Here is a 15,532-nt window from a genome sequence, read left to right as displayed (position 1 = left end):
TCGGTCGCGAATCATATATACTGACATGGAACATAATGGTAAAAATCTTGAATACCGCAGCGCTCAATCAATACGATTACAGATCCTGGTTGGATTAATTTCACATTAACGGACCAGTTCCATTACAACTCCACGACGCCAAAAGATGCAGCCATCGGCAAAGAAACGAACTTGTCTTGGACACTATGCGTCAGGTAATTTTTCTTTTTAATTTATATCCACAATGCATTTACTACATCGCAGACGTTGTTGAATATATATACTATATGAAGAGACTCTTTGGGGTACAGAACTTTAATATACATTTTAATAATATATTCATAGTAAAATATATTAAAACCCGAAGCTTTTCGAGCTGACACTTTTCAAGGGCAATCGTCAGCAAATGGAGAATTTCAAAAACATGCATCTAGCTACATTGCATACAACCAATTATGACGTCATAGAAACAAACAACATGAAATACAGGCAAACCGCGAGCGCAGCTAGTGGCCAATTTTTATATTCACTAAAAAATCCTTCTGCTGACACAAGCGCGACACAAAATGAAAACCACCGACCTTCCAAACTCGAATATGTTTCTCGGCTCTTATGATATCGTTAGCCTCTTCACGAACGTGCCGCTGAAGGAGACCATTGATATCTGTGCGGACGCGCTATATGGTGGTGGTGATTTAGCACCACCTTCCTTCTCGCGTAAAGTGTTCGTTGAGCTTCTTAATGCGGCTACTTGCTCTGTTGAGTTTAGTTTTAACGATACCATCTACGTGCAAACCGACGGTGTAGCTATGGGTAGCCCTCTTGGCCCGATTTTAGCCAATATTTTTGTGGGATTCCATGAAAACAGACTTTTCGCCGCAGATGAAACCAAGCCTCCATTCATGTACCGTCGCTATGTCGACGACACCTTCGTTATCTGTCAAAATGAGACGGAGTTCGATGACTTCTTTGATAACTTGAATTCTCTACACTCGTCTTTAAAATTCACATTTGAAAAAGAGCGTGCTAACTCGTTACCATTCTTAGACGTTCTAGTGGAAAAACGGGGTATTAGCTTTGTCACTTCGGTTCACCGGAAGCCAACGTTTACAGGGCATTATATACGCTGGAATTCTTTTAGCCCGAATCGCCGTAAACTAAATTTGATTGGCACGTTGGTGCACAGAGTCTTGGTGATTTGTTAGGATGAAAAATTAAACGCGGAGCTAGAATATATCCGCAAAATTCTAATCGGTAACGGGTACCCCGAACACATCATCAAGAGTTCTGTGGACAGAAAACTCAGTGATTTCAATCCCAACAAATCACAAAACACGAACACACGGTCTGAGGAAAATGTATATATACATTTACCGTGGCTGGGCCCCATCTCTTCCCGGTTTGAAAAGCAATTGATTTCTGCTGTAAATCGCTGTTACGATAACGTAAAAACTAATGTTGTGTTGACCACCAAACAATTGCTTCCTGCAACGCGCAAAGATGTTCTTCCTGCTTCTCAACAAAGCAATATAGTCTATGATTTCAAGTGCCACTGTGATTGTCGGTACGTGGGAAGAACAACTCAGCGCTTGCAGGAACGCATCAAACAACATGTTCCGAGCGTTATTAGATCACGCACATTGGACTCTCGCGAAGACACAGCCGTAACTGATCTGCGATTACTAGAACGTAATCAGGCCATGGCTATGAACTCTGCCATCGGCAAGCATTTGGCTGAGAATGCAACTTGCGCTAAAAACTATCGCGATGAAAGATTTTCTATATTAGGTAGAGGCCGCACTAATTTCCATCTGTCTGCGCTGGAATCGACTTATATTAAAATCCACCGACCGCGCTTGTGTCAGCAGAAGGAATTTTTAGTGAATCTAAAAATTGGCCACTAGCTGCGCTCGCGGTTTGCCTGTATTTCATGTTGTTTGTTTCTATGACGTCATAATTGGTTGTATGCAATGTAGCTAGATGCATGTTTTTGAAATTCTCCATTTGCTGACGATTGCCCTTGAAAAGTGTCAGCTCGAAAAGCTTCGGGATTTAATATATTTTACTATGAATATATTATTAAAATGTAGTGTTACCATACGTTCTCTTTTTACAATAAATTGAAAGTGTCCTCGGAGGACGCCTAATTGTCCTCTCTTTCGGGAATTTTTCCTCTTTACGGCGCGACGGGTAATTCTTGACCTTTTTTTTAGTCAACACAGTATACTATCGGTCGAAATTTTTTTCAAAATGATCACTTTTCTTTTTCGGTACTTGAGCTTTCATAATTTTTGAAAAGTGTCCTTTTTTCGTTTTATGGTAATGTATATAATATCCTTCTTACGCTCTATGGATACAAGCAGAGGTGGCAGACTAGTCAGCATTCAGAATTGCTACTCACGTAGAAGTAGCCTACATACCATCGAGTACTCGAAAAAGTAGAAATTCTATGTTACTGACCATCCTTCGATATGCGTATGAAGAACCCAAACTACGTTTGAAACTAGCAACTTGACCAGTGCAAGTTTTGGAATGTACAATACATTCTTACGCACAGTGGCGAGAGAGTCTGGCAAGCTACGGCGGATCTGAAAAAAGAACACAACGTCACGGATATAATCGGAAAGACTATATCTGATTCTGAAGTGAAAATTACGATTTTGGTAAGTAGTCTTACGTCGTTTCGATCTGACAATAACTCACATCAAATCATTTCGCCGATAAATGAATACGAGCTTCATTCGGTATGATCCGGTATAGGATAGAACAAAAGCTCCTTATTGTCATTTAAAACGCCCTCTATACGGTTTTACTTATATTGATCCCTCTCTATAAACATGCGGATTTATGGTGCAAAAAAACAAGATAGTTGCAACAAAGGGACTCTCTAAATAGATACAAGATTTGACGCTAGCTGTAAGTATACCATAGGTATATGTATTGGCAGTGACGTGCGGTGAGGTTCATGGCTGGTGAGGCACGCCCACCCCAACATACAAGCACATACACAAACACGTACGCACGTAACAATAGCAACGGGCATAGAGAGCATTTTCTGTGCACACTAATAGCCGTTGCAATTCCATATTTTACAATACATGTCAGACTGGTCGCTATTTGTGCTAAATGGGCAAGTTTAGACAGATAGTAATTACTATCTCTTCAAGTACCGGTGTAAATTATTCGAGGCACATGAGAATAGCATCCACAGTTACAAATTTCTTCAGTAAAAAAAACACTAGATTGCCGAATTTCGAAGGAAAATGTACTAGGCCAAGTCAAAATACACTAGATATAGTGCAGGGGTTCTCAACCCGCGGGCCGCATGCGGCCCGCAGACGTTTATTTTGCGGCCCGCGACATCTTTCATTGCGGAAGCAATTACTATACTGGCACAGAATAGTTACATATTAATTTAGCTATACTTAGTTTCCTTATCACACTGTCTGTTTCGTCTGATTACTCATTCTTTGATGTGTTCTGGTTTCTTGATATAGGCCTATGCTGAAGTTTAGTTTGTTATTGTTTTGAATCGGTATTCGGCTGCATTCTGCTTCAAGAGAATCCCGCTGCGTAGAACACTTTTAAAAAGTGTTTCACACACCGTGAATGGTTTGAGCAGAAACAAGTAGCCTACTAGAAACGAGAACGTCGAAAGCTGGGTTTGTAACTCTGCGTCGAGCAATGAATCTGCTTTCCCAGATATAAATGGAAAATCGATGTGTCATATTTGTCAAAGAACAGTTGTCGTAACGAAGCGTCGAAGGTTGAAATGATAACACGCCTGTTTCGTCTGGAGTTTCACATATCGCCTAATCTTAGAAAAAACGAAGCTAGCTTGATGGCAAGCCCAGCAATCCATATTTCGGGCAATGTTAAAATTGGCAGCGACGTTACAGACGCATCGTTCAAAATTGCTTAGAATATCGCTCAACCCAAGAAATCTGCTAGAGATGGTGGGATTTCAATAAGACTTCAACATGCTGTGCGAATATTCGCTGTTTCCAGAACTTTGCAGCGAGGCCAATATGACCTGATAAATTTCGAAGCTACTGTTGTCTGATTCAACCGTGACCAGAAGAGTAACAGCAATGCCAGTCGATCTTTTATCGCATTTTCCGAACCACGTTGCCGCATAGACTACTTTAGCCTAGCATTGGACCAATCCACCGACTCCACAGACATGACATAGCTCAGTGGTTCTCAACCTTTTTCACCTCGCGGACCGGGGGAAGCGAGTGGCGCAGTTGGTTAAACACTGCAGCCACGACACCAATGGTTGGTGGTTCGAGTCTCGGCTCTGCCATGCTTCTATGTGTCGGAGGTTCATCTGGGCTCCTCATCGCCGAACCCGCTGTAAATACAGCGCGTTGAAAAGCTCAGAAGAAGAGAGAGCCGAACTCTTGAAAGGAGGCAGCAAATGAGCCGAAAAAAAGACTCAAGTTCAAGAAGACATGCCATTCTGAAATGTATGAAATTTACTGTGTGGGCGCAAATAACCACGAGTTGCAAGCGCCAATTATATGAGTTAATAAAAACAACAACAACAACAACAACAACCTCGCGGACCGGTAAAATTTCAAAAAATGTCTGCCGGACCGGTGGACTTTCAAAAATCGAAATGAAGCCAAAATGCAAAGTATGCAATTATATGGTGCTAGAGAACTAATTTAGAGGGTTTTGATCGTAAATGTTATCTTCATGTTGGCATCCATGAGATTTTACGATTGTGAGTCTGCTGAGTTGAGGTAAAATTGCCTTGTCCAGATAAACGTGCTACCGCCGAGAGTCGTTTACAGTTTTAAGCGACCACGTGAACTCGAATAATATTCTTCTCTTTGACAATATCGAGAGAAGAAGCATTTCGGAGTCGAACCAAACACCTTGTCGTCCTACCTTGCGCATTGCCCACTACCAAAAGACGCAGGCTACTCTGGCAACTACGAATACAATGCGCAGCACGAAAACACCTTATGGCAGCTATACCAGCCATCCGCAAATTCGTACCGAAAAAACACTTCGTCAGCCCATCCCACAAAACGTTCGTCTTGGGCCCCCACAGGACGATAAGCCAAACTTCCGGAGCTTCGCCCCAGACTCCACAGTTGGGTGGATGTTTTCACCTGTACTTGTGAGCACATTCATTTTACTCAGTGTAAGCTGAGAGTTCAAGTAGCTTAATTGCGCCAATAGCGAACATTTTCGATCATTCATGACAGAATCGGGTTTCTCGCTGCCGAATTTTTGGCACATCTTTCTGACTCTCATGTTAGTCTAAACTTCATTATTTGTTGATACGTCGTGGTGCGGTAAGGGCTAACGCCGAAATGCCAATTTCCATAAATCACACGTATTTCTTGGAGAAGGGCACCTAATAAGCAAAACATTTAGTGACACCAAATCGCGCAAAACGCGAAAAGAAATTGAAAAATGTTGGGAAAAGTTCCAAAAAAATACGCTATGATTTATGTTCATTTGCAAAACAATTTTGGGCCCCTTTCAAGTCCAGCACTTCTCCAATTGGGCGGTTTGGGGTACCCCAGTTACGGTCCTGCACAAAATGAATCAATCAAAAACGATCGATCGCGCAAACTGCGCTGTTTAGCGATGAGTCAGCTCGTATCTGTTCTGTATAGTTGTCGCTCACGTGTCGCCAAATGACACGTCTTGAACTTCAAGTCAAATCGAACATGTTTCAACCCCTAATGTTACCTCACGAAGTTCTGAATCAGTTTAAAATTTGAAGGTTTATTTATTTTATCGATGGACAAGCCTTCAACATTGCATCTTGAAATTAAGGTATAAAATTGTAATATACCTGGCGGACCGGTAGGAATGTCGTCACGGACCGGCACACCGGTCCGCGGACCGGCGGTTGAGAACCACTGACATAGCTAATTATCCGGGTGCATTTTATCAGAGTATACATATTTGCAGAGGAAATGCGAAAAACAACAAATTTACAAAGCCGACTCCTGTAACTATTGATGCAGGACTCCATCAGCCATGGAAGGAAAGGAGAGGGGTTGATTGGTTTGCTCAGAAATGACCCCGAACACCAGACTTCTTCTCATATCACTGAGAGCTGAAAGTCATGATAATGGCCTCTGTAACGAAAGAGTGACCGTTATTTCATACTTGCTCACTCACGCATTGAAACAGGGAGTTCTGTTCTCTGTTGGAAGGGTTTGGGGTGCATACACCTACTTGGAAACGAATGCAATGCAGGCTCCATATGCGGATTTACTTGCGCCGCTCGAAGATACATGTTCTTACACACAAAAAAAAACAGCCACTGTAAACTTACGAGCGCTGTCCATTAATGCTCTCTAGAAAGCATGAAAATGTACTAAATGCCCGTTTACGACTGGTAAATAGGCTATAGTAGCCTAAATTTAATAGTAGCCAACAAATACATGATAATAATATTCTGCGGCCCGCAGCGTCTTTATTTGTAAAAATGCGGCCCGTTGTACAAGGGAAGTTGAGAACCCCTGATCTAGTGTAACACTAGGAGTGGCACCACTGACCAAACAACGACAACTCAGGCTATGTAAGCATATAGCTATCACATACCACAATTAGGAGTTATAGGTATTGCAGTCGAACACAGCATAAAGGACACAAACAACGACAATGTAGCTTATGCAAGGAGCTATCACATACCGTGATACGTAGCTATGGATGGAAAATATATAACAGCTACATGAGTAAAGGAATGCATTGGCTCCACATTGCGTATTTGCCGTCGCTACTATATAATTCCTAGCTACAAGACTTGGATTCCGGAACCGATAGCGCGTTTCACTGCGCTTCGATTGTCCAATTGTTAGCGAACAGTGCATGAGGCAGATTCGTTTGTGCCTCACCTGGCCATCGTTTCTCTGCGATGGCATTGTCTGTAATAAAGCGGAATGCCACCTTCATTAGCGATTTTGAGGAGGTTCTGGTGGTCTGACACTGTTAATATTTGGATTTTCGGAATCAGTGTGACGATAGCCTTTGATTGATACCAGTTATTATGAATTCCGAGCTATTTACGATGAATTGCATTGTCGCAGGTGAGGCACGACCCGCCCGTGCCTCACCTGTGCCTCACCTCACGTTTGGCGCTGTATTTTTGAATAATAATTATGCAGATTGATGATGTTGGGTGATAAAAATGTTCAAATTTAGTTATTTATGAACACTGAACAGCGATGTAAAACATCAATAAATCATCGACTCGTCGAGGGTTTTCACGATTTTCACTTACTCACCCAGACGACAGGTGAGGCACTGCCTCACCTGCCTCATTGGACCGCACGTCCCTGTGTATTGGTACGATACGATTAATGTTAGAATGTGCTAGTTCATTGAACTTACCTGCATTTGTAACGTAGGCTAATGATTGAACCAGGGAAACTTTTAATGTCCATTTATGACTCATTTTAGTGTTTGCCAGGATTGTATATTCGCGTGTAAGCTATACAGGCGCTGGAAAGATTTGTATTGTTGAGTTTACCCTGTCACTTGTAAAATCGCGACTGAGACGGTACCATCTACCAGCACATATGTGTTGTTATTCGCCGGGTCGTATGATTTGTTAACTCTTCAGGTAAGCTGGACTTCGAGTCTTGAAATACTGGCGCCGCCGCACTCCATGAACGACTAAACACATCCGTTGTTAAATTTTGCCTCGTATTTTTATAACGCGAATTTGTCCGTCCAACATGCTCATCTGCAAGTTTAGGGTAGAAATGATATATGGTCAAATAAGACCATGCGTCACCTGATGTTTATCCACCATGAATTTTCCTTAGGCTGGCGATAAGCCAGCGTATATACTTAACCTATACCTCTACGGGATTCTACCACAGTAGTTCTGTACCTCCTGTCCGAGGTCCGTGATAAATCTCCTGTCGGTCCTCCAAATGTATTACAATATTATATCTCAATTGCAAAATGCAGACGTTGGACGCTTGTCATGTCCATTAATCAGAGAAATAATTAACTTAAAACTTTGAACTAATTTAGAAATATGGAACGTATTTTTCTGTGTCGTGTCGTAATTTAGAGTTTCTGGTTTACTTTCTATAACGTATAGGTCGCAATGACACGTTTGAAAATAGCCGGTAATTCGTTTTCGACCAGTTACATGCAAAAGGAGAGAACTTTTTAAATAATTTCGTTGAATTTCCATAGTGCGATTCAGCGACGTTTGTCAGTATAATAGAAACTAGCAAACCATCAAATCGTAGTTCTTCCAAAAGGATACGGAAAATCAAATTACTGGTAATTAGCATCACTTCTTGCGGAAAATTCAATAAAACAACGTGTAACATCTGTAATATCAAAAAGCCGGTAGCATATTTCTCATTCAACTGAAGCGTCCAATATTTGCTGTTGAGTTGCATACAATATACTTGTGTCGTAATTACATTCTGTGTTGGTTTTGATTTTTGAAGGTTCATCGATACGCAACATTTGTTTTGAAGCTTTACCGATGCGCACGCTAAAAAGGTTACGAACCAGCATAGTGCAGTACCAGGTCCACGCGCAAACTGTTGTAACGAATGGAATATTCCGAAAGTTTGGAATTACCCATACTTTCTTTCCATTATATAGTCAATTTCCCCAGTTCAGAACATCACATATCTTCGGACGGCTACATGTTGTTTTCGAAGAACAATGAATGCGTACGGCTTGGTGGTTCTGACTTGAAGTGACATTGGCTGTGCGTTACGCCAGCTGTTCCATGGAAAACTTACATGAGTGTCGTTCTATAAATGAAATTTACACTGCTTTACTAGCTGTACGAATAGCTAGTACAGTCTAGTTTTCCACAAATCAAGTTAAGGCCTCGCCCCGTTTACGAGATTTTGCTTTGCGTCGTCGTAAATTGCGCTCGTGTTTGAGTGGACGTTAAAAAGACGATGCTGTCTCCATGGCAACACCGCAGTGATAGTTTTAGTTGATCGCCACGGAAGAAACTCGGCAAGTTTATTGACGGCTTGAGCGTAGTAGGCCTAAAAACAAATCCCTAAATCCAATTATGGTGGAGCAAATTGAAAGTATTGCCATTCTTCATACATGTTATCTCGCATTGCTAACTATGGTAAATAGTGTTGACAGCAGCCGTACAACGTCATGCGGAAAATTGAGGCTATGTCCGGAAGACACCGCGTAGCTGTTGACAGTCTTTACGCATTGCCATTTGTACCGACAGATTAACGTCCCTGCAATGGTACATGCTTAATGATACAGTTGTGATAGTTAAGATGTGTCATGCACCGTGATGAATGCAATTATATTCAGTTTAAATGACCCTTATGCACGGTGTAGTTCCTACAAATACCTCCGATTTGGTATATATACGTCGGTCGTACTTGGACTAGCGTTTCGAAGAAGGCCGTTTATCCTAAGCAATAACATGAAAAACCCAAAACAGGCCACACAAATTCCCTATTTTGAATCGTTTGTTTTATACATTTCATAGAAAACATAGCCTCACAAAACCGATCGTTGTGAGGTCAATTTATGGTCAATAACGTATTCGTAACTTTATGGAAATGTGCCTCGTAAATCTTGTGCTTGAATACATCCTTAATTCCTTTCGTAGTGCCAGTACATTCGATACTGAGAATCAACTATTATCGTACTGTTTATGTCCTTTTATTGCGATATTGTAAACAGAAAGTGCATAAGTGCACAAGTGTTGACCGCGTTGCGTACTATACGGGAAAACTGTACAGTACACACTGTGTGTGTATACATCCCGTATCCGTATGTCATAAACAATTTGTTAATCGGGGTTTTTCTATTTCCTATTCTTGTAAGAGCGCTATACACTTATACGACATATATTTACAACTTTTTTACTACTTAATACACATTTAACCATCGTACTTGGTGTAATTCACACAAGGGCCAGCTAAAATTGGTTAGGCTTTATTAACTATTGGGAATGATAGTTTTATGAGCAAAAGTATACACGAATGTGTCATACGAGCAGGTTACGCTGGATTAAAATACGGATTTAATGTAAAACATGGATTTTTCTCGTAATTTTCGTAATCATTCTCCACAAAAGACCTTCACCGCTCTGTAGGTAATATTAAGTTGTATTCTACAGATAGAAGACAAAGTACGAATTTTGTTACGACCTCCTTCAGGTCCACATAAACTTACATGTGTCGTAAATAGCACGAAATGAAAACGTCTTTCTCTCCCGTTTAAAAGCTACAACGGCACGCTTAGTCTTAGTGAACAATGGGGCAAAATTTCAACGAATAACAGGATATAGCTCTTGATCATTACCACATGCGCTGCACATTACACTGGAAAATAAACGACAGTTATACCGAGCCGTGTGATGCGAAATGTCATTTACAAACGCTCCAGCCTGACCTTGGCTACATCCAAGTTAATCTCGTGGAAATCAATTGCAATCATATAATAACGGGACTTGTGACTTTTACGTATGAATAATCGATACGCGCGGTCGCCCCTCACCCGTCCGTGTTGACATCGATACGCATGCCGGGCCAGCTCTGTTGTGTGATATTATTTTATATCAGCTTCATTTCAATATACTACCATTTGTTGACGGATATTCGTAGCGATTTATACGCGGTAAAAATACGGCGTGCGCGTCTCGCGTCCGAAATGAACCGATAAAATATTAATGTTCGGTAATTTAATTGAGGAAATCTTTCCCGAGTTTTGGTGTAGTTTTAAATCCCGTGAAACATCGCCGCTCAGGTATCCCTCTCCCGTGCCCGCGCAGGAATAGACGGAACCTCACGAATTCGCGGAGCCGTATCGCAAGTCTCGTGGGATTGCCGAGGGTAATTCGTTGTTAATCTGTCTTCGGGAATGCATCGATCGCACTTTCTGAGCTTCGGACCGAATGTAAACTTCCGCCATCTTAAAAACTTCACATTGGAGTATGTCCAATGACCATTGTCCAATGTCCAATGTCCATTGTCCATTACATATAATAGCGAAATATATACGTTGGATAATTGATATCATGTACTAATCCTAAACAGGCAATTTCAATCTTTCGCGTGGTTTGATAGATTCCTTCGTGTTTAACATTGTCGGGCACCTCCATAAAATCACCTGTAAAATTAGAAAATGAACAATCCGCCGACTCCCTGATATGATATCCAGGGCCACATATAACGGGACCGATGTCCTGGCCTGTAATTTTTGATAGTTATACCAATCTCAATACCACCCGCTCACCCGCATGGTTCACTTGTGGGTCGAGTAGTTGAATGACTTGAATTACTGAAAATACAATGCATCAAAATAGGAGTCTTACGCCGAGTGAGACAGAGGAAGCTAGGTTACGATGAACCATTGTTTTAGAAATAAGTTTATATACGTCGCAGATATGTTCCCGGCATTTTCAGCGCAAGCTTTGTAATTATATATGTTCAAATAGGCTCGAGAGCTGAATATCAAGCTGGGCTACAGAGCATATAGAAGCGCGTTTACGGCAGAGCATTTTATAATTTGCATTTGAAGACTCGATTCTCACCAACCGTAATTGTAAATGATAAGTCTGCGCGTGTCCATTATCACCTTGAAAATGAACACGCCAATACTGCCGGTGTGACATATAAGTTAGCGAATGTTACTACAATTTATAACAAGGATTCGGTACTGCACCCTTGCCCTTCCCATTTCCGCTGATAAAAGTTGCAATGATATTTTGACATTCGACTTCCAAATCCAATCACTTGGTATGTCGCATTATTCGAATGCTATTCTTTATATCCGTGCTGATCTCTTCGTCAAGTCAGCGATGTAACACTCCTGTAACCGGAGTAATTGTGTAATAAGATGTCTTTTGGCATTGCTTGTTGGGGACGATCACCAGTCACAATCAGTAGCAAGCACACCTCTCAAACCACCGCAGAAACTTGTCTGGTACGTGATGATTCGACTTATTGAGCGAGGTGTATTCGCTCGGAAAGTTGTATAAATTCTCTTCCGCAACTGCTGTATAGTTGAGCATAATATATATGATTAGTCTGTTGGTAAATACATCAAGGATCTCCAACACGAAACCCTTGTTTGAAGTATTTGTTTACCTTCCCGAGTGTAAATTCAATATTACTTGGTCGCGTATTGCGCATCACAGTAATCTAATGGCACGTGACCTCTTCGATTATCAGCCGTACCCACTGATTCAACTTTATTTTGCTTACGTTCGTGAAAAAATGCCGTTTCAGAACTGTCACACGTCATTAGATTCGAGTTTCTCACATTGCTTCACGTTTTGTTTTCATATCATTCTGATGAACTTCATCAACAAGGAAAGATTTTTATATGAATGGATGAACATGCAAAGTGGTTGGCAAATATTTTGACCTTCAACAGTCTGTAGGTACGGTTTACGGTGTTGAGATGGACGAGGTGGCGTCATATATTCCCTATCCTCTTTGGACAAAAATTGAATATTTCGGTACGTGAATTCTTGGCCAAGATGTCATCGCCATATTTTTGGCAGATGATCCACATGATTGATGTTGCAAGGTGATTCAATACTTTGTTGGCAGAGAAAACCGAGTATTTGCTGTGCACCTCTCTGTCAAAGGCCCGTGCGCGGCGGTAATGTCAAAACCTGGTTTCCGATTGTAATGTTTCTTTAACGAATTTACTTTGTGAGGGTTCAGAATTTCGATCGCTACCGCCTAAATTGTTGATTTATCCAAAAGCAGTAATATTTTCCGATTTATTTTGATGACATACCGCGATAGGTGATGCTACCGGTACCCTCCGATTAATACGAGTTGGTGGCGGTGGTGCATAGTGGTATTTTCCACCGCAGCAACCAGACTTAACTGGATTTTCAAACTAATAACTAACTAGAACTAACTATCACTTTAAAAATCCGCAACTAACTAACTATAACACAACTATCTAGATTCTATTCCGAAGCAACTCATTAATTTATGTTTAATCGGATCCGCTTCGCACGGCTTTCCACATGAACTGAATATGAACATGAAAGGAGAGGGGTTTTGACCCCCAAAACCCACCCCCGGGTACGTCATTGGTAATTGTGGTGACCCTGAGCTAGCAAACGCTGCAAAGACATCACACAGCAGAACACCGGTATCACGATTCGCGCCTAATTTGGACCTCGCCTCGGGGGAAAGCGGACTCTGCCAATCACCATATAAGATGTCGAAACACCATGAATACCATACAGCAAGCACGATGTATATATTTCACACATTCACATGTTCTCTACATGATATAGGCCCATAATAAGACAGTTATCTGTGTATCACACTCTATGTCAATGCACAAATAGCTGTCACCGCGCCCTGCCGATTATGAAAGTATGGTCTATCACAGTGGTTCTCGACCTTTTTGTCTTCGCAGACTCCTTTCGGACCGTCACGGACCCCACGAAGTTTTAGGTAAAATTTAGCTCAATTATCGTGTAATCGTCACCTGTCTCGTGCAAATGATAACTGTGGGCTTAGTAATAAACAGCAACAAAATGACTTTTCGTGAAAATAATATCATATACTACTCATGTAGAAATTGGATTGACTTTTATTACTTCAAAGCGAATTCTGCAACAGCATTTTTCTTCAAATACTTGGTCGTGTCTTGAAAACCCGCTCCTTGGATTTGATATGAACGAGTGCCGAAAATCCATTTCCACAAATATTAGTGGTGGCAAATGAAATAATAACGCCTAACGCTTCCCACGACACACTTGGGTATGATCGCAACAAATACGGCACCAAAATTGGCAAACTAAATTTTGTAATGAACATATGACGCCAAGCCTGCGGTCATTTCCATCTAGTAGCTCATCTTGAAGTTATTATGGATTAAATGGTTATGTAATTCACAGGAGAAAATGGATTTTTGTAAACATTTCGAAGTCACCGTGATTGATTTTGATCACTCAACTTTTTTTCACACAATCCCCAACCAATCATCTCTAAACAGTTTGTATCAGTAGGCTATTGACAATTTATCAATTAAAATGATTGTACTGTACACAGTACGATATTTCAACTCAGGTGGTCATTCTGTTGATGTGAACTCTGGAGTTTTACTAGTAATGAGCGAAACTGCCTCGTGATTTTCCGAATTTAAAAAATACAAATTAGGTTGTCAACTATTTTGTGGCTTCGCGGACCCCCTGAAAATGCTCCGCGGACCCCCGGTTGAGAACCACTGATCTATCATGTGAAAATTGCATTTTATGCATGCTTGCACTAAAATTCGTTGCGCCGCTGTCACAGATCAATCCATAAGTCAAACTTGAGACAGCCCGTTTCCGGTCCGCTGGGCATATTAATCTTTATTTGAAAACGGAAAATTCTCTCAATTCAGTTGATAAGCGAAGGGATGAACGCAACAGCGCGTCGCGATCTCGTACTGTCTCCGTCAGCAACTGTAAAGACAAACAATTCAATCGCGAGATTTATCAGGTAAGATTTCGGCCGTTCCATCACAATTAAGGTGATTACCTGTCTGAAATAGAGACCATTTGCCAATACCGATATCAATGCAAATAGCACATCCCGACGCTGCAATCTGTGAATAAATGGAAGTATTTTAGGAACCGCTAAAATTCCTTGATGCGTTTGGGATTAGGATTTCTTTCGGGTACAAAATATGCAGGTAACTGGGCGGTACTTAGTCGCTGGCTGTATAGAGTGTACACATTTGGAATGTCAACGTTGTAAATTGACTTTTATATACATAAGGACGCGAGAAATACAATCTGATTTGAGTCCAATCGCGACCCATCAATGACGTCATACAATGTAAACAGATCAAACGGTTCGAAACTTTTCATACGGCCATGTAATAATATCAGCATTCTACTTTGAACGAATAACCCCACCGATGTAGCGCACATCTATTAGCCGATGTCGGTGATAGACCTACCATTCTACCAAAGGGATAATGACCACTGTTTATTGACATGACTATTTCTAAATGCCGTTTTTCTAAGCTTGTGTCGTGGGGTGCTGTGCTGTTACATGTTTTAGATGCTGTGATGCGAAATTGTAATCCTAAATCTAACTATTATACCGATGAAGTATTTTTAGTCCTACTATGACATTAACTTTTAATCAATAAACAGCTGTATAGCATACTGTGTGTACGTAGCTACCCGAATTTCATATATGATGGCAGGCATGGATACCGAGCATGTACTACAGCATGTACCTGTAATCCTGGCATTCCCAGGAGACTACTATAATTGTGGATCTCAAAATACTTCTGCCAATCACGTTGGCCTTACGAGAACCCTGTAACTTGGTTTTGTTTCAATCAAATCACGCATTATAAAATTTACCAGGGCGCCTGCATCGAAAAGAGAAGTGTCAAAGCTGGATTGAGCTTTAGTGTAGTGTACAGTACAATTGTTGTACACGTAGCTGTACGCAAGTATGTCGCACACGCTGTTCGGCGCTGCGTTTTAGTATAGTTTGGCCCATAGCCATTGGCCATGTTTGGCCCCGCGCAATGGTCGCGCGATCGGGAGCCGCCATTAAAATTTCGCGCATCATCATTC

The 15,532-nt window shown here is 41.3% G+C and overlaps 1 protein-coding gene across 2 annotated transcripts in view; it reads left to right on the top strand.

The window, feature by feature from the left end:
- LOC145454685 (5-hydroxytryptamine receptor 7-like) overlaps positions 1–15,532 on the top strand; it is a 30,538-nt gene that overhangs the window by 6,113 nt on the left and 8,893 nt on the right. For both annotated transcript variants that reach the window (XM_080332669.1, XM_080332668.1), the window contains exons 3-5: positions 83–194; positions 2,537–2,642; positions 14,338–14,435. In XM_080332669.1, the coding sequence (XP_080188795.1) occupies positions 83–194; positions 2,537–2,642; positions 14,338–14,435 (316 nt within the window). The remainder of the gene's footprint in view (positions 1–82; positions 195–2,536; positions 2,643–14,337; positions 14,436–15,532) is intronic.

The sequence above is a fragment of the Botryllus schlosseri genome, chromosome 13 (genome assembly GCF_051294905.1).
Source record: "Botryllus schlosseri isolate E-star chromosome 13, Bs_hap1, whole genome shotgun sequence".
NCBI lineage: Eukaryota > Metazoa > Chordata > Ascidiacea > Stolidobranchia > Styelidae > Botryllus > Botryllus schlosseri.
This window is presented reverse-complemented; position numbering and strand designations above follow the sequence as displayed.